The sequence below is a fragment of the Parambassis ranga genome, chromosome 22 (assembly GCF_900634625.1).
Source record: "Parambassis ranga chromosome 22, fParRan2.1, whole genome shotgun sequence".
NCBI classification, from domain to species: Eukaryota; Metazoa; Chordata; class Actinopteri; family Ambassidae; genus Parambassis; species Parambassis ranga.
The window spans coordinates 16,041,527-16,062,426 of record NC_041042.1 but is presented as its reverse complement, the minus strand read 5'-3'; the positions used below and the strand labels follow the sequence as shown (position 1 = coordinate 16,062,426).

At 44.9% G+C, this 20,900-nt stretch overlaps 2 protein-coding genes across 5 annotated transcripts in view; both read left to right on the top strand.

Moving 5' to 3' along the window:
- actn1 (actinin, alpha 1) overlaps positions 1-11,257 on the top strand; it is a 35,711-nt gene extending 24,454 nt beyond the window's left edge. Inside the window, exons 8-21 of one of the 4 annotated variants that reach the window (XM_028395749.1) lie at positions 1,007-1,092; positions 4,143-4,235; positions 4,761-4,991; positions 5,199-5,346; positions 5,422-5,572; positions 5,757-5,865; positions 6,121-6,261; positions 6,499-6,681; positions 6,965-7,099; positions 7,433-7,612; positions 7,980-8,126; positions 10,090-10,155; positions 10,386-10,544; positions 10,664-11,257. In XM_028395749.1, coding sequence (XP_028251550.1) covers positions 1,007-1,092; positions 4,143-4,235; positions 4,761-4,991; positions 5,199-5,346; positions 5,422-5,572; positions 5,757-5,865; positions 6,121-6,261; positions 6,499-6,681; positions 6,965-7,099; positions 7,433-7,612; positions 7,980-8,126; positions 10,090-10,155; positions 10,386-10,544; positions 10,664-10,822 — 1,988 coding nt within the window. In that variant the 3' untranslated portion in view covers positions 10,823-11,257. Of the gene's footprint in view, positions 1-1,006; positions 1,093-4,142; positions 4,236-4,760; positions 4,992-5,198; positions 5,347-5,421; positions 5,573-5,756; positions 5,866-6,120; positions 6,262-6,498; positions 6,682-6,964; positions 7,100-7,432; positions 7,613-7,979; positions 8,127-9,741; positions 9,823-10,089; positions 10,156-10,385; positions 10,545-10,663 lie in introns of all 4 variants that reach the window. The other 3 variants (XM_028395748.1, XM_028395746.1, XM_028395747.1) reach the window with 3 other exon arrangements.
- Positions 11,258-11,901: 644 nt separating this feature from the next.
- Positions 11,902-15,433, top strand: cox16 (cytochrome c oxidase assembly factor COX16). The gene is made up of 4 exons (XM_028395789.1): positions 11,902-12,102; positions 12,759-12,836; positions 14,606-14,674; positions 14,989-15,433. The coding sequence occupies exons 1-4, from the start codon at positions 12,031-12,033 to the stop codon at positions 15,100-15,102; spliced, it is 333 nt and encodes a 110-aa protein (XP_028251590.1). The 5' UTR covers positions 11,902-12,030; the 3' UTR covers positions 15,103-15,433.
- The last annotated feature ends 5,467 nt before the right edge of the window (positions 15,434-20,900 follow it).

Here is a 20,900-nt window from a genome sequence, read left to right as displayed (position 1 = left end):
CTCCCCTCCTCCTTGTGTGTGTGTGTGTGTGTGTGTTTTCTCCTAACAGTATCCTTCTCTCTCTGCAGTGCACCACGCCCCCCTGCAGGGGTCACTCTCCTTTACTTTCCGCATGGTTCACGCCACCACATGCATGATGGGACAAAAAAAAATCTCTTAAAGGCAGTGAAGCACAAGTGTGTCTCCAGTCTATCTGGTTGTTCAGTCGCACAGATCCGCCCCCTTCAGAGCGGGGTGTGTGGCGCAGTTCAGTGAGGATGATTTCCTGTGATAACAGTGATGGTTGACACAAATTAGCGTGAAGTCTGGCAGCGAGGGGGAGATGTAAGCGTTTAAATGGATGGTTGTATTCAGCCTTCAGAGTGACAGCTTAAATTCAGGGTGGAGGAATGAATGAAATTAAAACCGGCACTTCAAAGCTGAGCTGCGAGCTGCTGCTTCATTGTAATAGACGTGCGCCGTCTGGCTTCAGCGGAGAGTCTGCTTCCTCGTTTCGGACCCCCTCAGCTGGATGATGAACGATTGTCTGTTAGTTTGACAGCTACGTCCAAGCAGGACAGGAAGTGTGAGACCGTCTCTTAAGTTATGTAAGAGCCGGAGTTTGATCTGAGAGGCCCTGCAGCACAGACATCACTTCTCCACAGCTGTGTTTAAGCAACGCGGATCAAAAATGTCTGTGTTTATAAGTGGAGCGAGTGGAGAGGCGTGGTCTGAGCCTGAGCCTGGCTGTGAGGACCACAGCTGGACTCCGGGTTGCATCATAGATGAGATCCAGCTGGTGAACAAGAGCAAAAGTTCAATAAGCCATCACTGCTTACAAAATAATCATGTGTACTCCCCGCTCTCACCTCACTGCAAATCAGATGAGATCAAACTAACTTAAGGTAGACTGGAGACGGCTTGTGACTGCGCCCCCTGCTGGTCCTTTTGTCTCTGCACTCTTTTACTCTTGTGCATATTTTTCTCTTCTCTGTCCTCTCCTCTCCCTCCTCTGTTCCCTGGGCAGATATCATTAGCACCTTGAGGCCAGATGAGAAGGCCGTCATGACTTATGTGTCGTGTTACTACCACGCGTTCTCGGGCAAACAGAAGGTGAGAAATGGTTTAAAAAAAAAATGACCGGACAAGCTCAAATTGACAAATCAGTCACACTTTGACTTGATCCTGACATGTGATAACACAGTGTTTAAACCTGCTGCAGATTATTTGTTTTGTGACCACCTGAGTATACAAGTTTGTTCCCCTCATGGAGCCTTTTAGCTCTTTGTTTTGGTTTGTCTGAGTATGTTGGTTCCCTCTCGTTCTCTTAGTGCCATTAGAAGCCAGATCACAAAAATGATGGAAGTCTGATGGAAGCTGAAGGTGTACCCCACCACCAGTGACACCCTGCCCCCAAAAAGCTAATTATTATCTTTCACTGCTGACACGCTCCTGCTCCTGCAATTGAGAAACTAATGTCTAAGAAGAACCTTTGATTAGTGGGAGTGAGATCTTTGTCTGCGTTGAGTTCATTTTAAAACATTAAGCAGCCCAAGAAACACACATAAATCCGCATGTCTGACATCTTATCTCTAATCTGCTGAATGATTTTATTTCATGCATGATGACTTCATGCATTTTTATTGTGGGCGGGTCCGGTGGGAAAACCTCTGATCTGCCTCGTCCGCCCTCTTTCAGCAGCATATTGATCCTCGATACAAGCCTTTCTCCTCTAGCCGCTTCACTCTCACATTATTTCTAATCCTCTAAATATCACTGCAGGGAATAATAATAAGAGACTTATCACACACACACAGGATATCCTGCTAAGTCGGCTGTACTTAAAATCTTTATTAGGATCCACTTCTTAATGGAGCTGCTGGATCTCCTGAGAAGTCGGGGTCCGGAAACCGCCGCTGGCTGGCGCGCAGTTTTACACACTGGCAGAGACTTCACTTAGAAAGAAGGGAGGAGGGTGAAGAAACACGTACTCCTCCTCCTCCTCCTCCTCTGCCTAACACCTCAGGTTGCACCCTCCTGGGGAAACATTTACCCATAAACACCATCCCTCTCACTCTCCCTGTTGGATGGGTCTATACATGGAAATCCTCACATTAGCACCACAATGAAAAAGTCAGTGTGGCTCGGGCACAACAGTGTCCTGACAGGCATCGACTGTAAAGACAGTTTAGAGAGCGCCATGAAAAAGGACACAGTGAGGGACATAAATATGAATAAGTGCTGAGGTGATGTCCTCTGTGATATTTCTGGAGGTTCTATGAGCTGTTTAATGAGCTTTTTTTCTGCTGTTACGGCTCATTATGACTTATTTTAAAACAGTATTTATGGAAAATTGTGCATTTTCACAAATGACTACACACAAACAATTTACCAGTGTGCGCTGGTTTTAAATTAAACATGACCTCTGTGTGAAACAGGCTTTGTGTAGTTTCATGCAGCACTTCACTAACTTTCAGTGATTGGTCTTGTTGTCAAGCAGCCTTTAAATCCTTTGGATTGAGGCTCTCACCTGTAATTTCAGACTCTGATAACGATAAACCCACTTCACATTACCTGCGCCGCACAACATTCAATGCATTTTGGCAAAACTTTAGCATCAAAAGCTGGTGGAGACCAGAACAGAGCTTTAAAAAAAAGGGGACGGAAACACGTCTAATGCTGTGTGCTGTAGATCTGACGTGAAGCTAGGTGGCTACCTGTGTTGCTAACATTCTTAGCTTTCCACATGGATACATGATGGAGCACCATGTGCTACAGACAGTGCTGCAGAGTAGAACAGAGCCATAGCACCCCCTGCTGGACAAAGTATGTAGCAAAACCATTTATTAACGACCCCAAGCATCTTTTTTTGTTTGTTTGTTTTATGTTCTTAAAAACAGTTTTTTGAAGTTTTGATGTGCTGTTAATCCCAATCTGTGTTAATCCCTTATCAGGTGATGATATTAGACTCGTGATGTTTTTATGTGCTGTAGACAGAACACTTCCTGGTTGTTGTAATACACTGAACCCAGTGGAACTGTTGCCAAAGAACAGTTAAAAAGATCTCCGGGTATTTGTAAGGCAAATCCTATGATAACACACGAAAAGCCGGGGCTGTGTCCACATTGGTTGAGGCGGTGTTTGTCTTAATAATGGCTCCCTCCAGTGTCCTCTGATGTCAGGACAAAGTAATTCATGAAACGGGTCCCAGCTTTCAGTAAACAGGCCCAGCGTGCAAACATTTGCTCACAGAAGCGCGACCTGCACATCCTGACTCTCCTTTTAAGGCAGCTCGCTGCTCCTTGTGCAGACCCCCGGAGCACGTCTGCGGCCGAGCCAAGTTTCCCCTGTGATCCTTGGACAAAAGAGGCTGGAAGCTGTCCTCAGTGCAGGGCTGCCAGTCTGTGAGCTGTGAGTCTGAAGAGACGCTGCTGCAGGCATACGTGCTGGTTTTAATGTTTATATCTGTGGATTTTCCAGACTTTCTGCATGCTGCTTATATTCCTGTCTGTATTTTCTCTTTACACTTTTCTTCGGTGAACTTCTCCTGACCTTATCTTCACCGACATATTGTCATGTTAAAGAGAGGTGTTGTGTGACGGTGAGACACTCATGTTTCTCCTGACGGGCTGTTCTCGGCTCCACTCTTCATTTCCCCACTTGCAGTTCTCCATAATGTAGGTTGAGAGGCTAAAATAACACACTGTCCTATAAAAAGACAGTGCTGCAGAGAGGAAGGTGCCCCTACACCTAAAGACAGGTTCAAGTTGATGTGTCCTTGTTGCAGCTTTCGGAGCTGTCAGTGTTGCTCCATCCTGCTGCATGAGCTTATTAATCTTTGCACATTTTGGTGACATCTCAGTCTAACACACCAACACAGACATTATCACAGATTACATCACGCAGTGAGGCTTGGTTTTACTGGGTAGCAGCATTGTTACTGATCTATTGCATCTTTCTCCAAAATGACTCATTTGGGAAATCTTGGAGTGCTTCTGTGGGCAGTGTGGATGGATGGATGCAGCAGCGTGGCAGAAATAACTCAAACACATCACTTTAACTCCATGGGGCTCTCAGCAGGCAGTTATACACACAGATGACTGAGTGACACCGAGGTTCAGAATGTGGACCTCACGTTGTTTTCTCTCCTCCACGTCATCCAGGCAGAGACAGCGGCCAACAGGATCTGCAAGGTGCTGGCTGTCAACCAAGAGAACGAGCAGCTGATGGAGGACTATGAGAAGCTGGCCACTGATGTGAGCACACCCCACTTTTTCTCCTGTATCAGCCCTGCACCTCTTCTCTCTCCCCCCCTCCCTCTTTCTCTCCCTCTCCCTCCCTTTATGTGAGCCACTCCCTCGCCTCCCCCTCCCTTGGGGTGTTTGTGCTCAGGTGTAAACACGGCAGGAAGCCAGACAGTGTCACATGCTAGCTGGTTTTGTCAGAACATATGAGTGTTTTGCATGTTTTATCTCATTCTGTGTATTGATTATGATTAAATTTAAAATTGAATTATGATATCTAGATGCAAAAACAACAAATATTTTTAGATTTAGTTGCAAGAAAATAGGAACAAACTCAATTAGCTAACGAGCTAACCTGTATTCTTTTTTCACACATCCATCACACCCACTGCACCTCTCTGACACCCATGATCCTCCACTCATCTGCATGGTTCTCCTCTTCGTTTCCCTGAACGTGCTCTTCCTCTATCTCCTCCATCCTCTTACTGCCACTTTTACTCGCACACACACACACACACACACACACACACACCCCAGCTGCTGGAGTGGATCCGCCGCACCATCCCCTGGCTGGAGAACCGGATGCCTGAGAACACCATGCAGGCCATGCAGCAGAAGCTAGAGGACTTCAGAGATTATCGCCGCCTCCACAAGCCGCCCAAAGTGCAGGAGAAGTGCCAGCTGGAGATCAATTTCAACACCCTGCAGACCAAGCTGAGGCTCAGCAACAGGCCCGCCTTCATGCCCTCGGAGGGGAAGATGGTGTCGGTAAGTCGCAGAAAAAGTTTCAAATGCAAACTTCTTGTATGCACAACTTTTTGAGCAGATGCCGAAAAGTCCATTCAGCTAGCATACTTGTGTGTGTCGTCTTATACGATTTACATAAATCAAGCCAGTGAAGGTGATCAACGATCATTTTGTTCCAACAGCTTTTGTTTCTCCATGTTCTCAAACATTCCCCTTTGCCTCGTACAGGATATCAACAACGCGTGGGGAAATCTAGAGGGAGCAGAGAAGGGCTATGAAGAGTGGCTTCTCAATGAGATCCGCAGGCTGGAAAGACTCGACCACCTGGCAGAGAAATTCCGCCAGAAAGCGGCCATCCATGAAGCCTGGACTGAAGGTGCGGTTTGAGGTCAAACCTCCCGAGACATGTTTCTGGTCATTTTGGCATCATTTCCCGTGTCTGCCTCTGCAGGTAAAGAGGAGATGCTGCAGAAGCGGGACTACGAGACGGCCTCTCTGTCAGAGATCAAGGCCCTGCTGAAGAAACACGAGGCCTTTGAGAGTGACCTGGCCGCACACCAGGACCGCGTGGAGCAGATCGCTGCCATCGCACAGGAGTTAAAGTGAGAGTGACAATCAGTCAGCAGAGATTTAATAACCAAAAACATGAAGCGTTTCTCTGTGATCAAACTAAAAGAACATATCAAGACCAACAAGCACACAGCCGGAGCAAAATGATCTAAGAGAGATGATTAGCGTGATGCAGGTCAGGGTAATGAACCTCTTGTGTTCTGCTTTCTGCTTCAGTGAGCTGGATTACTACGACTCCCCCAGTGTAAACGCCCGTTGCCAGCGGATCTGCGACCAGTGGGACGCACTGGGAGCTCTGACCCAGAAACGCAGCGAGGCCCTGCAGGTGGAGTGCGACTCTTGGGAGGGGAAACTAAACAACTTAATGAAGAGTCACATTACTTTCAGCTTCTCTCAGTTTGAAATTCTCTGTCCTTCTTGCCCAAAGAAAAGAGAATTATACATTTATTGAGCGGCTGTGGAAAGACCTTGTTTTATTTTTAAACATATAAAATTCTCCGGAGATGAAAGAACCATCAGTGAATTCTTGAATTAGACACCCAGCCTGTGGGTTTATGACTCATTTTCTTATGCTCCACAGAGAACCGAGAAGCTGCTGGAAACCATCGACCAACTGTACCTTGAGTTTGCCAAAAGAGCGGCTCCCTTCAATAACTGGATGGAGGGCGCCATGGAGGACCTGCAGGACACCTTTATCGTCCACACCATCGAAGAAATCCAGGTGAGCAATGGAGGAGATGAACATACAAAGAGGACATTTAGCAGACTTCATTTTATAAAATGTCAGATATGCTGTTTGAAAGTTTGAAAGCTCTGGAGAGAAACTTAAAATAATTAATGAGTGTTAATGTGCGTGTATGTACTATACAATGAAAACAACCCTGAAGAAACCAGCAGGGTGTGAAAGGTCCTCGGAGCGCTTCCGTCGTTCAACAGATGTTTTCATTCGGTGTCTCAGGGACTAAGCACGGCCCACGAGCAGTTCAAAGCCACGCTGCCAGAGGCCGACAAGGAGCGCCTGGCCATCCTGGGCATTCACAACGAGATTGGCAAAATTGTGCAGACCTATCATGTGAATATGGCCGGAACCAACCCCTACACCACCATCAACCCGCAGGAGATTAACGCCAAATGGGACAAGGTAACGCCATCAGAGTAAATGCAGGAAACTTTTCCTCTCCAGCCTGTTTCCGCACAGTCAGTGCAGCTTTATAGAAATAAAAACAGAATTATTGATGAGACACAATCATGTGAATAATTAAAGTCTGCAGAAATACACAAAGAAGAATGAGAGCGTGTTTTCTGTACTTTTAATAATTCAACATATAGAAAATATGAAGCAACAAAAAGAAACAAAATCTGTTCCTGCCACCCCAAATCTGGATGAATAAAGAATGTTAAGGTGAACTTCTGTCACACTGCAGGTCAGGCAGCTGGTGCCTCAGCGCGACCAGGCTCTGATCGAGGAGCACGCCCGGCAGCAGAACAACGAGCGTCTGCGCAGACAGTTCGCCAACCAGGCCAATGTCATCGGGCCCTGGATCCAGAACAAGATGGAGGTCAGTGCTGCTGAGCGGAGCCAACAGACACATGACCACATTACAGGTTCAGAATGAGGCCGGCCAGTGCAGCGCTGCAGCTCCACTGCTGACTGTTCTGCACTTTAAGCATTTATTACTGTTTTAGTAGTCACATTATTTACAGGCTTAAGAAGATACACAAATACTCCATCATTTATTACAGAGTTGTGGTTCAGAAAACACAACCGAATACATTATGTCGACCGTTTAATTTAAGTGCACATGTCGCAGGTCAGACTGTGATGTTTTCATTGAGGTGCAGGAACAGAATAAGCCTGCAGTGATGTGAAACTGTTGTTTGCGTCTGCTCAGGAAATCGGTCGCATCTCAATCGAGATGCACGGCACCCTGGAGGACCAGCTGACACACCTCCGCCAGTATGAGAAAAGCATCGTCAACTACAAGCCAAAGATCGACCAGCTGGAGGGAGACCACCAGCTCATTCAGGAAGCTCTCATCTTCGACAACAAGCACACCAACTACACCATGGAGGTACACAGACGCATGCTAGGGGGTCGGCTTGGCTGCATGTCGTCTCAGTTTCAGAGGGTTTCCTACAAAGCACTAAACCGTGTTCACACAGCCAAGCCGAGGGTGTGATACAGAGCTTCTGTGATATGCCAGGTTACCACTCACTCTCCAGTGTACAAAATTAACTTTCAGTCTCATCAGCCAAGTGCTGTAAGCTGAAGCCTGCCAAGAATTGTTTTTACTGGCCAACATGAATTTTTTCACCCGTTTTAAATCTGTTGTGTCGGCACATATTCAGGATCAGCTGGGGAAGGAAACGTATGACATGAAATGGTCTGCATGCAGCTAAGGACCATTTTTACTCTCTGTCTTCCTCTCTCTTCTGCAGCACATCCGTGTGGGCTGGGAGCAGCTACTCACCACCATCGCCCGCACCATCAATGAAATTGAGAACCAGATCTTGACGCGAGATGCAAAGGGCATCAGCCAGGAGCAGCTGAACGAGTTCCGGGCTTCCTTCAACCACTTCGACAGGGTCAGTACTCGCAGTCAGTGTGCAAACACAAAGCCCAGGACGCTGCGCTGCTGGTTTACAGACAGACGTGTTGATTTGATCTGAAGGGACTCGGGACGCTGTCAGCAAGTGTGTACAGAAAGATTTAAATCTTCAGATATTGCACTAAATGACCCATTGGGTCTAAAACGACACGGTGATGACTCATCCTGCACTCAGGGGCATGCACTAGGCTGAACTGATGCGGATTGGCTGGAGGTGCTTGTATAGGGAGGATTGAGTGGCTCAGCATCCTGTGATGAACTGAGCACTTGTCTTGGTACATAAAGATGCTAACCGCTACCTGCTAGCTTTTAGGTTCCTTCTTTGGTGAGTTATTGATCTGACTGGTTGACGGTAGCTCCAGGTAGCTAGTGTTCCAGAGGTCTATAAATATATAGTCGTGACCTTGAGAAATCCTTGGTTTCAATTGAAACAAGCTAGAAAAGTGTCACCTTAGCTGAGCCTAAACAGTGGAAACAAAATGAAGCATCTTAATCTGCATGAAAGTGAACTAACGCTGTTATTCATCCGTACAGAAAGCAGTGATTCGGCTGGATGTTGTGACATATTTGAGTCTGCTGGTTTTGAGAGCTAAATGCTAAGTGCTAAGCTAAATCTTACCATCTGCCTTTACGTTATACAGACATGAGACTTTTCTCCACTTTGTGATATTTAGATCTCATCAGCAAAGGAAAGAGGTGAGAATATCACGTCCTGCCTAACAGTTTTAAACCAGAAGACACTGACTGAGTGTGAAATGCATCAGGGTGTGTGTGTGTGTGTGAAGGGGTTACTTACTAAGTTTAGGTACGTTCATACATTTTCAGAGCTTAGTGGGTCAGACATGTCGGGAGCAGCTCCGAGTATGGATGAGGTTCATTTATCACCTCATATGTTCCTCCACAACTGCCCTGTCGAGATCAATACTGCAGGACACTGACACAGTTAGAGCTCAGAAATGGACCTCGTCTTGCCTTTGTTTCATATTTTATCTTATAACATAATTTAAACATAATATAAAGGTTAGGTTATTGACTGGATAATCAGATTTATTTATACTGAGGTCAGTACATGGATTTATTTAAGAAAATAATCAGTAATTCATGAGTATATGATGCTTTGTGTTTACTGTGATGTCTTTGCTTGTACGAAGACTGTCAAGGACGTATTTTGTGTTGTTAAGTACATGTGCCATCGACGATATGAATAACCTCACCACAGGCCTTGTAGTCTGGCTGCCACACTGCACATTAACGCCTCTGAATGCCCTGGCCCAGCATGGCAGCACTGCTGCCACCGTGTGTTCACCTGCCAGATCCTAATGAATATGCACTGTGTTCTCTCTTTTCTATCTCCCCTGCATGCTCCCCCCACCACCTCTTCCCTCACCTCCACTCCCACCCCCTGTCCCACCTGTGCATGGTGCACTTCCTCCTCCACCAACACCACCTTCTCACCCACCTCCCTGTGCTCTTCCTCCTCCTCCTCCTCCTCTCACCTCCCCTCCCCTCACCGTCACTGACACCGCTGTATGTGTTGCTGCATGGCCTGTGGCCCCCGACGCCCCGCCTGGCACTGGCCTCCCACACCCCAGGACCACTCGGGCGCTCTGGGCGCAGAGGAGTTCAAGGCCTGCCTGATCAGCCTGGGCTTCGATATCGCCAACGATGCACAGGTACTTAATCGTAGCCACACCACCGCACTGAGGGGTTTAACTGGTTTCTTTTTTTTTTCTTTATACTTCCATCCCCCCCCCCCTTTACTCTTATCTTTACTCCCCCCTCTTTGGGATTTCCCACCCTTGACGACTGTGGATTCCTCCCTGAACCCTGCTCTTTTTTCCTCCTTTGTACTTCATGTGACTTCCTCTGCTGTCCCTGCTCTTTCTTCTCTGTATCTCCCTCCTCTTCCTGGTTTCGTTTGTCCTTCGCTGACCTTGTAGAAGAGAACAGGAATCATGGAAGCTGACGACTTCAAAGCCTGCCTTATCTCCATGGGTTACAACCTGGTAAAGCCGTGAGCACTCTTCAAGCATGAACACTTGTTTGTGTGCAATTGACAAGTCCGGTCACAGATGGTAATAAATAGATGATGATAAAAGTGGATTACCGGTATGGTTTAATACTTAAGACTCCCTTATATGCAATATGACGTCTCATCAGTGTTTTTTAGCCTGTTGCCGTAGGGATGGTCGCCATGTCGACTGAGCTTCACGCCTCTCCTCTCTGTTGCCTCCAGGGTGAAAACGAGTTCTCCCGCATCATGAGCATAGTGGATCCCAACAGGATGGGAGTCGTTACCTTCCAGGCCTTCATCGACTTCATGTCCCGCGAGACGGCCGACACGGACACTGCAGACCAGGTCATGGCCTCCTTCAAGATCCTGGCAGGGGACAAGGTACAGTGTTGTGTCATTGATTAAGCTCCATTTAATAAATAATACAGCTCTTTTTTTAACACACACATCTTTGTTCAGTGTTTATTCTGATGTGTAATATGTGACGTTTTTCTCTGAAGAACTACATCTTAGCTGATGAGCTGCGTCGGGAGCTGCCTCCAGACCAGGCTGATTACTGCATCGCCCGCATGGCCCCTTACACCGGCCCCGACGGTGTCCCCGGAGCCCTCGACTACATGTCGTTCTCCACCGCTCTGTATGGAGAGAGCGACCTCTGAACACTCTGTCAGTCGTCCGGACTCGGGACCACCAGCCTACCCGCTCTGATCATCGCCGCCACATCCTCCGACTTCCCCCGTCACCACACTCCTGCCCTCTTCTATGCTCATGTTGTTTTTGTACGTCTCTGGCCTTATCTTTTTCGTCATTATCCCGCGTCTCCCTTCTGCCTCTCCTCCCACCTGTCCAGCTTCTTCACTGCTCCCTCACTCTTTGTCTCCGTTGCTTCCCACGCAATGCAGCAGCAGCAGCAGCAGCTCTCCGGGTTTACAAAGAGGGAGAGCCGAGAAATGTTTCTGTTTTTATTTTCTTGTTGTCATTGTTTTTCTTCATAAAAAATAAAGTTAACATATTTTATTATACTGAACAAAAAAGTATTTTTCTTCACCTGATTGAAAATAAGACAGAAATTGTAATAAAGAAAAATTGCTATACTTTCTCTTCTTTTTCTGTTTGCTGCAGGGATCGGTGATGGCTTAAAACATTTACACTCAGTGTATTTAAGGCAGTTAGCTGTAAATATCATTGTTATAAAAATATGTGTATATATATATATATATATATATATATATATATATATATTTATCCTTACATTAAAAAAAAGATAAATACAACTCCCATTAGAGCATGTAAAAACTTAAAATATAAACTTTTAAATACATATGGTACATAACAATTATTCAGAAACATGATAATAATGCTGCCATTCTATATTTTGGTTTTAATAGTTTATTACAGAGGCTAAATCTAACAATTAAGATATGATCTGGATCTGCCTCATCACCTGGTAGGTAATCCGGAAATAACGTCAGCCAAACACGGCGCATGCTCACAAAGAGTGAATCATGCTATAAAAAAATAAAGTGAGGTGTGGGTCAGTGGAACGTGAAACCAATCACTGCAAACATGGTAAGAAACGTTCTTGGATAATTATGATACATTTCTGCCGATAAACCTTACTTTCAACATAAACTGAACATGTGCAATAACAACACACTTTTCGTGTTTCTGAACTGAAGTTAATTTCATATATAAATGTTTATTTAGTTACATTTTTACTCTATATGTTTTTTAAAAGCGCGTTTTTCCGGGTCGGAACTGTTCATCGCGACTGCACGAACTGTTTAGCACGTCGGACCCATCCAGGAAGCGCGTCCCCAGCCGTGACCTGCTCGGTGTTTGCGTCTGGAAAATGGGCTTGTAGCTGATGTCAGTGATCATGTTTAATTTAAGGAGGCTTCAGAAAAACAGAACGGTCAGATATGGACTCCCCATGCTTGTAAGTAACTTTTATTCTTTACGTTTATATATATTTAACGATGTGGACGAGCCAGCGCTGTTCAGACTTTCTAGCTAGCAGCTTTGTGGATACATCACGTTTCTGTCAGACATTATTTTACCAATGTAACGGTAGTATTAAATGTATTTCTCTGCTCCTGAATTTCTTTACAATGACGTCGTATTCTGGAGCTACGTTTGAGGCACGTAAATATTTTAACTTTTGATCATTTTAGTGTTTGCAACAGATCAAAACAGTAGTTTGAACCACAGCCACTTTGAGTTTAGATGCCAGGTTACATCACTGTAATATACAGGTTCAGACAGGCTAATACTTTAATACTATCAATACCTTAACACATATTACAGCTCTGTATGATATTTATAGCCTGCTACATTGATAGATATATGGAAAGGATGGGATTCAAATTCATTAATTTTCACTGCTTGGTTGTTGATTAAAGTATTTTTGACTGGAAGCATTGATGGACTTCTAATTAATGTTTAGTGCATGTGTAACTTATAAATTAAAGAGAACTTGGCTTAACTTTTAATAATCCACTGTGAAAACTCAATTCACCCTTAAAAAAACAAACAAACAAATTAACTGTTAAGTCAGTCAAAGAGTTAACTAACCACAGATTTGTCTGATTTCAGTTGCTGGTAGTCGGTGGTTCCTTTGGCCTGCGAGAGTTTACACAAATCCGATATGATGCCCAGAGGATCAAAAAAAAGGTTTGTTAGTATAGTGTATAGTGTTGCACATTACATTTGTTATAATCTGAAATAATTCATTGTCAATATTCAACCAAGGATTGCCTATATGTTAAACTATAGGTTCAACCTAAGGAAAATATAAGGGTGAAGGCAGTCTCTGTGAAAATACTCCTCCTAGTGGTTGCAACCATAATTGCACCTGGGTTCAAAATTTCGTCTGGACCATGTAAAAAATAATACACATGCAAGGTTTTAACTTCTTTTGATCATATTTCACAGGGTCTATTTTGACTTATTTGACACAGTTAAGAATGTGAATTTGATACTTTGTCAAATTCATTGAGGCACTGCAGGCGTACACCATGATGGGCTTTTCTAACCCATTTAGAGTGACTCGGAACAAGAGCAAGACATGAGAACAAGCTCCAGTAATTCAGTAAATGACAACCAATTCATTAAAATGACAGAAGACCGACGTCTTATTAGAAGCCGTTACAGTGTGATGAGCTGGCTGTGAGGGCAGAAGTAGCTGTTCTGTGCTATTTTATTGTGACAAACGCTGATGCGTGTCATCTGGTTGGGAGCCAGATGGCAGGGGGGGCATCTTTTCTTATTACTGCCCATCTGAGGTGGCACTAGACAGCAGACAGTAGAAGATGATAGTGGTGGTGGAGTAAGGCATGGTGCTTCTGGCTCTGTGCCTGTGCAACAGACCCCACACACTCTGTTCTCTTCTGCCATGGCCTGCAGCACAACTGAGCCTCTCAGACCCTGTGGAGCAGCGATTCAGATTCAGCTCTGTGCACAGTGTGTGTGTGTGCGCACATGTAATTTGATGCATTGAATATCTAAACAGTTGTAAAAAAATGCGCATGATTAAAGCCACTGTCCCGGTGTTTAATCAGGTCTGTAATCTGCCATTTTGTTCTCATAGATATTTGCTCACTTAGGTCACTGAAACTTCTCTCACGGAGTAAGTCGCTGTGTGATCCAATTTGCATTTTCTCCTCAATGAATTAATTTCGCCTGCAGGCAAAGATGAACTTCAAGCCCTATTGTTTTACTTGCTCAGGTTTTTTTGTGATGCTCCTAATTTGTCTGTGAGGTTCAAGTACAGATATTAACCCCTCTGTAACGGGCATCGTACAGATTCCCTGGTCTGAAGGCTGCAAAGTATTCTGTATTTTAGTTATTAGTCGTAGTAATGTAGGTCTAATTAAAAATCAATCATGGAATTATGAAACTCATCAGTCACATGAGTAACAACGGCATTATTGCTATGAAATATTAGAACTCATTAAAAGTAATGATTCAGAATGGGATTCATTTCTGTCCTATTCTCGGGCAAAATCAATTTGAATTGCAAAATCCAGATAGCTCCATTGGACCTGACTCTCTCCCTCTCACTTCTCTCTCCTAAAACCCTTGGACATAGAATTTCATTTTTTACTAAGCCCAGTGACGGTGAGGCCAAATCAAGCTGAATATTCTGAGTAAATTGGACGCTCCCTCCAGGTTTGGAGAGGCTGACGATGGTGAGAAAAATATCTTCGGCGCCTCTTTGTAGTAACTTCACCTCTTCTGCAGATGTCATTATTTATACATTAAAGAACGAAATAATATATGAAGAGGTTGGAGAGGTGAGCTTTAGATGAATGTTGCCATAGCAGCAGCAGCTGTGAGAACTTTCTCCCATCTCGTTTAGTGTTTGTAATTTCTGTGATGAGAGTCTTTCCATGAATTCCCCTCTTTGCTCATTGCTCTTTATATTTCTCTTCTCCTCTCAGTTGGATCCCTCACTGGAGGCTAAAGTGAACACCCAGAAGCAGTCGGTCATGCTGGAGGAGGAGTATGAGGTAAAGAGAGAACTCGTTATCAGTTGCACTGTTTAGTATGAGAAAAATATGTCAGAGTCAGTGTGCCAAAAGTACCAGGAGGCTCTGCCACATCTGGTTGCACTTTGGAGATCACTAACTAGCATGCTGTTCTGGCTGTTCTGGCTGTTCTGGCCTGTTTCTGCCAGCTTGGCGTGCAGCAGTTTGTTGCATCTTAAAGAAAAGAAATGCAGAGCTACAATTTTTGGCAATTGTACTGAGTCACAGTATGAATGTGATTCATTCTGATTTTTAAATCTCACATCCTCCTGTGTTCTTTTCCCGTCTCTCTGCAGAAGTTAAAGCAGGTGAACTTGGACGAATGGAAGAACATCCGTGGTCCTCGTCCCTGGGAGGACTCCAAAGAGTTCCAGGACCAGCAGCGCAGCAATCTGAGCAAAACGGAGTGAAGCTCTGAGCGGACCGCAGATTGACCCCCCCCCCCCCCCCCCCCACCATGAGGATGGAGGGCGGTGACAGCGCTGAGGACTCTTCAGTCTTGGGACATGGTGGTAGACACGGCTTCTTGTTTTTGTAACACAGTCAGGAGTACTTGTGGTTGAATTGATGCCACAGGAGGAAGGTTGGTCTTCTTCTTAAAGAGGAACATAAATGGCTGCCTTCAGCCTGATCATGAGTTTGTAATAAACAGCCAGTGTGCTGCAAATCTGTGTCGTGCAGAGAGGAAATATGTCAGTTCATTATTCTGATGTCTCAATAAATTATTACTGTTGATCTTAAGTGCTACCTGTGCTTTCTTTGTGTTTGTGACAGAAGCCCATGGACGTGGCGAGTCTTTGTTTACAATGGCATTGCATTGATTTACCAGTTGAAGGCGTAAAAGAATAAATAACAGTCCAGCCCTTCTCCTCAGGCTTTATAGATCTCCACAGTGATCTGTTACTCTGACAGTTATTACTTTGCAATGCGGTGGATTTATTGCATTTATAATGGAAATAGCATTACCCTGTCTTTTTTTTGCTTTTTTTGTTTTTTTCCTCTGAAAAGCAAAAGAACGATGTGTGCTTTGTGCAGCAATGTCTTCAGATTGGTGTGTGTGTTTCTATGTGTAGGTGAATGACAGATAACATATGTAATGCCTCGCCTCATTCAGCTGTGAAATGAGTTGTAATGAATATTAAGGTGCGCACATCAGAAGGGATGTTTATGTTCGTGAGTTTTTGCTTTAATGCTCAGCAAACAAACAGCGGCTCGTATGTACGGATTATGTTTCTGTTTTTATGCACAGGTTGAACAAAAATACATCTTGTTCTGAGCGCTGCTTCGTCACAGACTGAGCCGCTCACCTCTAATCCGCAAAAATACATCTGAATGACAAAGCAGAGTAATCAAGCATTTCCACGGGATTAGCAGATCACATCAAGGCTTCACATAAGAAATGTCTGGTGTTCCTAAATGTAGCAGGGCCACATGTCAGAGGTGGATGCTCCACTTGCTGCTCCTGAGCCGGTTTGATATGCTCCTGAAGTGCAGCAAGGGTTCTGAGAAATATCGAGTTTGATGTCAATAAACCCGTCTGAACTCTTCTTTGGATTATAGTGCAAGGTTAGCTGAGCAGAGGAAGAATTTGCATATTTATTTCCCTTAGAACCAGCTGTGTTTGTGTTTAGCACTAAATAGCAACAGCTAGCATGCTCAGCCACTAATCTCTAATGATGGAGCTCTCGGAGGGCAAGTACTGATGGGGTAACAACCGCCATGTTTACAATTTAACAAATCTTAAGAATGACTCAAGATGGCTGCTGAGGGTCTGAATAACTCCTGTGCTTATGGGGACACTGGGAACCCCTCGTTTCTTTCTTCATCAATCAAAAAGATATCCTTGTATGCAGCCCCTTATGACATCACAAGGGGATTTTTCTCACCCCTGTTTTCCATGTTAGTGTGTAAGGTGGAACATCATGTACTGTATGCAGTGTGGTTCCCTCCAACAGCGCCCCCTATAGTGAGGATAGGGAGGTGATGTTCACCTTCTGCAGCTGCCTGAGTGGGGCGGGGATTCTCATTAGAATTTAAAGGTGCAGATTATGAAACGTACAGTTTAGAACACGGACTAGGACATGAGAACCTTTTAATGTGACTACTGTTACGTTAAGGGTTGAATAAACCCTGGTTGTATCCCAAAGAAGAGAGAGAAGGAGCGTGTTATCTTGCTTGTATTAGCGTGTAGCTCTGCTGCTGGTTTCACTGCAGGAAATCTTCATTCTCAGAACAAAATGGTGTGTAAAATGAGGTTATTAGATGACTACGCTTTCCACTGAATGTTGCACTTTCTTGGCCGTTTCTTTCTTAACCTCCTCTTCTTCGGTGAACATCATATAGTGTTTATCCGGCTCTGTTGCTCGGTGAACCATCCCTAAGCTCACTAATTGTGCAAGCTAGGCCGTACAGCCTCACAGCTCCTCTGTAGAGCACGGCTTCAAGTGAACCATGTGAAGGAGGACTAAAGGGCGCTGAAGCAAAAGGCATGTTAACAGTACAGTACCGTTTTATTATGGAGATACACCGGGGGTGTAGTCATAAGAGGCCGAACTGGGTCAGCCTGGAGGGCTTTGCTATTGTAAGTGAGCTGTCCGGATGCATGACGAGCTGGAGTCCTAATTTGAAAAAGATCTTCCCCTTCACGTGCTGTTCAATTTTTCATTCGAAAATGCAAGAAAACGTAGTGAAATATTCATCGGACGAGGCTAAAAAAAGGCAAATCAAATTCAATATTTACCACGTTGTTTGATGAGCAGGATAACTAATGAAGTCGAAGAGACTTGAGTCATGTAGCTGGTTCAAAGTTTGGAGTTCTGTGCAAACCAGGACTGTTCCAGGGGCCCCTGTCCAGCTCAGGGGGCCCCGGTATCATCTGAACTTCTTCCCCTTTAATGTGCAGGCCTGTCAGTTTGGATCATAATGCTTCAAATCAAAGAGGCTCCTGGCAGATCCTCACAGCTCTGACGTGGAAACACGCAGCTCTCAGTCCTTTTTGGCCCGTGATGAATGAAATCCTTCCCCCCAAACACACACACACACTCACTCCAGATGATGATTAATTACCAGTGGTATTATCTCACAAGTAGACATTTTTCACCAAGATTAGACACGATCATTCCATCGTACCAGAAAATTATATATCTTTCATTCCTCGTAGAATCCCTCCAGTTAATCTTTAAATCAGGCCGATGGGAAGACTTTTAGATATTTATTACTTCATTTTTGCACATAAATGGTAACCAAGCCATTAGTCAATTGCTTATGAAGAGAAAAGCTGCTTCATATGTTAAAAAAAAACAAAGTTTTCTTGGCTTTAGTTTCTGTTTGGTTGCAAAGATCAAACCTCTCCCATCTTTAACAAGCTTCTCTGTCATTTTATGGCGACTTTTTTTAACTATACAACCACAAACATATTAAACTCGTCATTATTTCACATATTAAATTCTTTATTCATTAAAGAGCAGTTCTGGCTGAGATGGTGTGTTTAATTGCACCTCTATATACAGCACACTGGAGATTGGAGACCTTTCTGTACTTCAGTCTCCACCCGGGTTGGATAATTTACGGTTATATACAAACACCCATGTTGAAGCCTGCTCCTCTTTGGACTGGCACTGTAACATTGTGCTCGGTCTTTATAAACAGTGTGATGATATCCCGTGAATCAACTGTTAATTATGGGCTGATGGCTTCTCTCTGCCTCGTGAGCTGAAATGATGAAAATATCTGACATTTGTGTATCAAATAGACAAAGACTAAAAACTGTGCTTGTGGGAAGCCTTAACCTTCACCCTGCTGACTCAGTGAAATGTCACAGAGAGCTACCAAACCACTAAAAAAACTCGAGGTATTGTACATGGAGGAGGGGGCAGAGGAGTGAGTGTAGAAATGGCCCCTGTGCTTATTTTATTTCGGCTCCCTCTCTCTCTTTCATTTCATTTCTATAAATAGACGGACGCTTGGCAGCTGAGGGGTAGTCCACGCAGAACAAATGCACCCCCTGGCTGTTTCACTTCATTCCCCACATAATGAGCCAGACGGAACGCGCACAGATCGCCGCCATCACTTCCACTCTTCCCCGCGACCGAGGCAGGGGCCACATGTTGCCATGGAGACGTGGCCACTGGGCAGAGGGGAGGGGAGGGTTCAGGCCCGGGCGGGGTCGGTCGGCACGCGATCGTAGGCTGACCTCTCGGGTTCTTTGGACTCTGATCCTTCCTTCTTTCTTTCAGCGAGCACCATAAGGCACGAGGGAGATGAGTGGACGAGTCCAGTGTCCTGCGCTTGTCTTCTGTGTTCTGTCCCTCTGATGTAACGGAGTCGGTGCAGTTAATCCCTCTCTCACTCATCTTCCTCTGCAATTATATTCCGGACCAATGAACCCCTGAATGCTCAGCTCCAATAGCTGCGGCTGCAGAAGTGGCTCTCTCCATAGACCGTCCTCGCTGTATAGGGGTCTCAAGTCCATACATTGTGCTCTGCTCTCTGCGTGTTTATGTTCTGTCATTGAGCAGAGGATTTATTAGTGCAGGCTGGCAAAGGTTACAGCACATTATATGAAAAATAACTAGCTCTTCTTCTCAGTGTAATTACCTGTTTAAGCCCATGCATGTCCGTCCGGCTGATGGGATGACAGTGATGGTGTTTGGCTGAATGCCACACACGTTATCTCTCTACTGCAGGATTTATTTATTAAACATGTTCTCCCTTCATTTGTCCAGCTTCAGAGATGTTTCAGTCCTGGTAGTCCCAGGAGCCATGTGTTTTTCCTGGAACCATGTCCTGGATTTTTTTTTTACCAAAGAAATGGTCCCAGTGGGCTCTGTTGACAGGCCGTCATGTAGATTTGCCAAAGCTGTGTGGGTTTGTGAGATGAGTCCAAATGGCAGAGTCGCTTCACCATTTCTAAACTGTTTAAGGCCCAAATCAATTTATTTCAAGTATCGTGTATATCTATGTATGTAGAGCCGATGTAGAGCCTTTGAGTTTCCCCACTGGAGGGTTATCCAGGTGTGTGTTCTGTCAGGTCGTCTTTTTCCCATAGTGCATCCTGCTGGCGCTTCTTTGAAGTCTTTAGATTGATCAGGAAAGGCTTCCTTCTGTTGCTCCGTTGTCCTTCTCTGATGCTTCAGAGGTGGACAGGGGTCAACATGTGACCTGTCCTCCGTGCTACAGTAGCTCCTCCATGGATCTGACCATCCTTCTCTCTCAACATGCACGCTGCTTAGCTTTGGGTCACCGCTTTAGCTCTTGTCAAAGTTGCTCAGATTCTTCAGTTCGACCATGTTTCAGCTTCAAAGTTCTTCAAAATGAAGTCAAAATGTAACAAATGTTGGTCTGAGCTGCTCTTTATAAGAAGATGCTGCATGGTTTTTCTACTTGAAAGTTTAAGGTCATAAAAATGGAAGCAAGCTTGGAGGGGATAATCATTCGTGACATGGCGTTGCAATAAGGAGGGCCTTGCTGCTTTGCTTTGTGTCAGACCCCCACCTTGACACCACCCTGTGCACACACACACACACAGGGACAGGAAATGGCCCTCCAGCCTTGCGGCCTTTGGATCCTGATGCGAGGTGACTCTTTACCTTTCTCATTTCACAGCTTCACTATTCATTACTGACTGCTGTAAGTGAACGTCGCCCAGGGCTGATGTCAGTGTTAACTTTCCTCATGACCCCTCCTGTTTCTCTCACCAGCCGGGCCCTCGCTGATTTTATGTATTTTTTCTGAAGTTGTTACAGCTCAAGACTACAAATTATCAGCACGTGCAGCGAAGGAAGAGGAAACACAAATCACACAATGCGAATGCAGCAACTGTTCCTGTGCTGTGCTGCTGCTCCACATTCTCTGCTGCTGCATGCCAGATGTTTTTAATGAAACTGATCTGATTTGAATGGCATCCGTCAGTTTTAAGGCTTCAACTTTCAACCGAGCTGCTCCTCTGAGTGGGACGCACGAGCAGGCCTGCTGTGTTGATTACACGTTTAATCCATTAATCATCACAGCGCATGGAGGACTTTGATGAGAGAGGCATCGAATTCCAATCATACGCTGCATGCTGGCTGCAGGTAACAGCCTGCACGCCGGTCTGTCCAGCGTATTCTCAGCCTCCACCCTTCTTCCTGCAGATAAGAAAACTTCATTAAAAACCCAACCGTATTCTCCATGCTAATTACTGCATTACACGGAGAGGAGTGGAGGGTGG

What these genes read in the sequence shown, in the direction of transcription:
- cox16 (XM_028395789.1), top strand. Translation starts at nt 12,031, where the DNA reads ATGTCAGTGATCATGTTTAATTTAAGGAGGCTTCAGAAAAACAGAACG. An exon ending in GATATGGACTCCCCATGCTT is followed by an intron (nt 12,103 to 12,758) that starts GTAAGTAACTTT and finishes GTCTGATTTCAG; the next exon opens with TTGCTGGTAGTCGGTGGTTC. An exon ending in TGCTGGAGGAGGAGTATGAG is followed by an intron (nt 14,675 to 14,988) that starts GTAAAGAGAGAA and finishes GTCTCTCTGCAG; the next exon opens with AAGTTAAAGCAGGTGAACTT.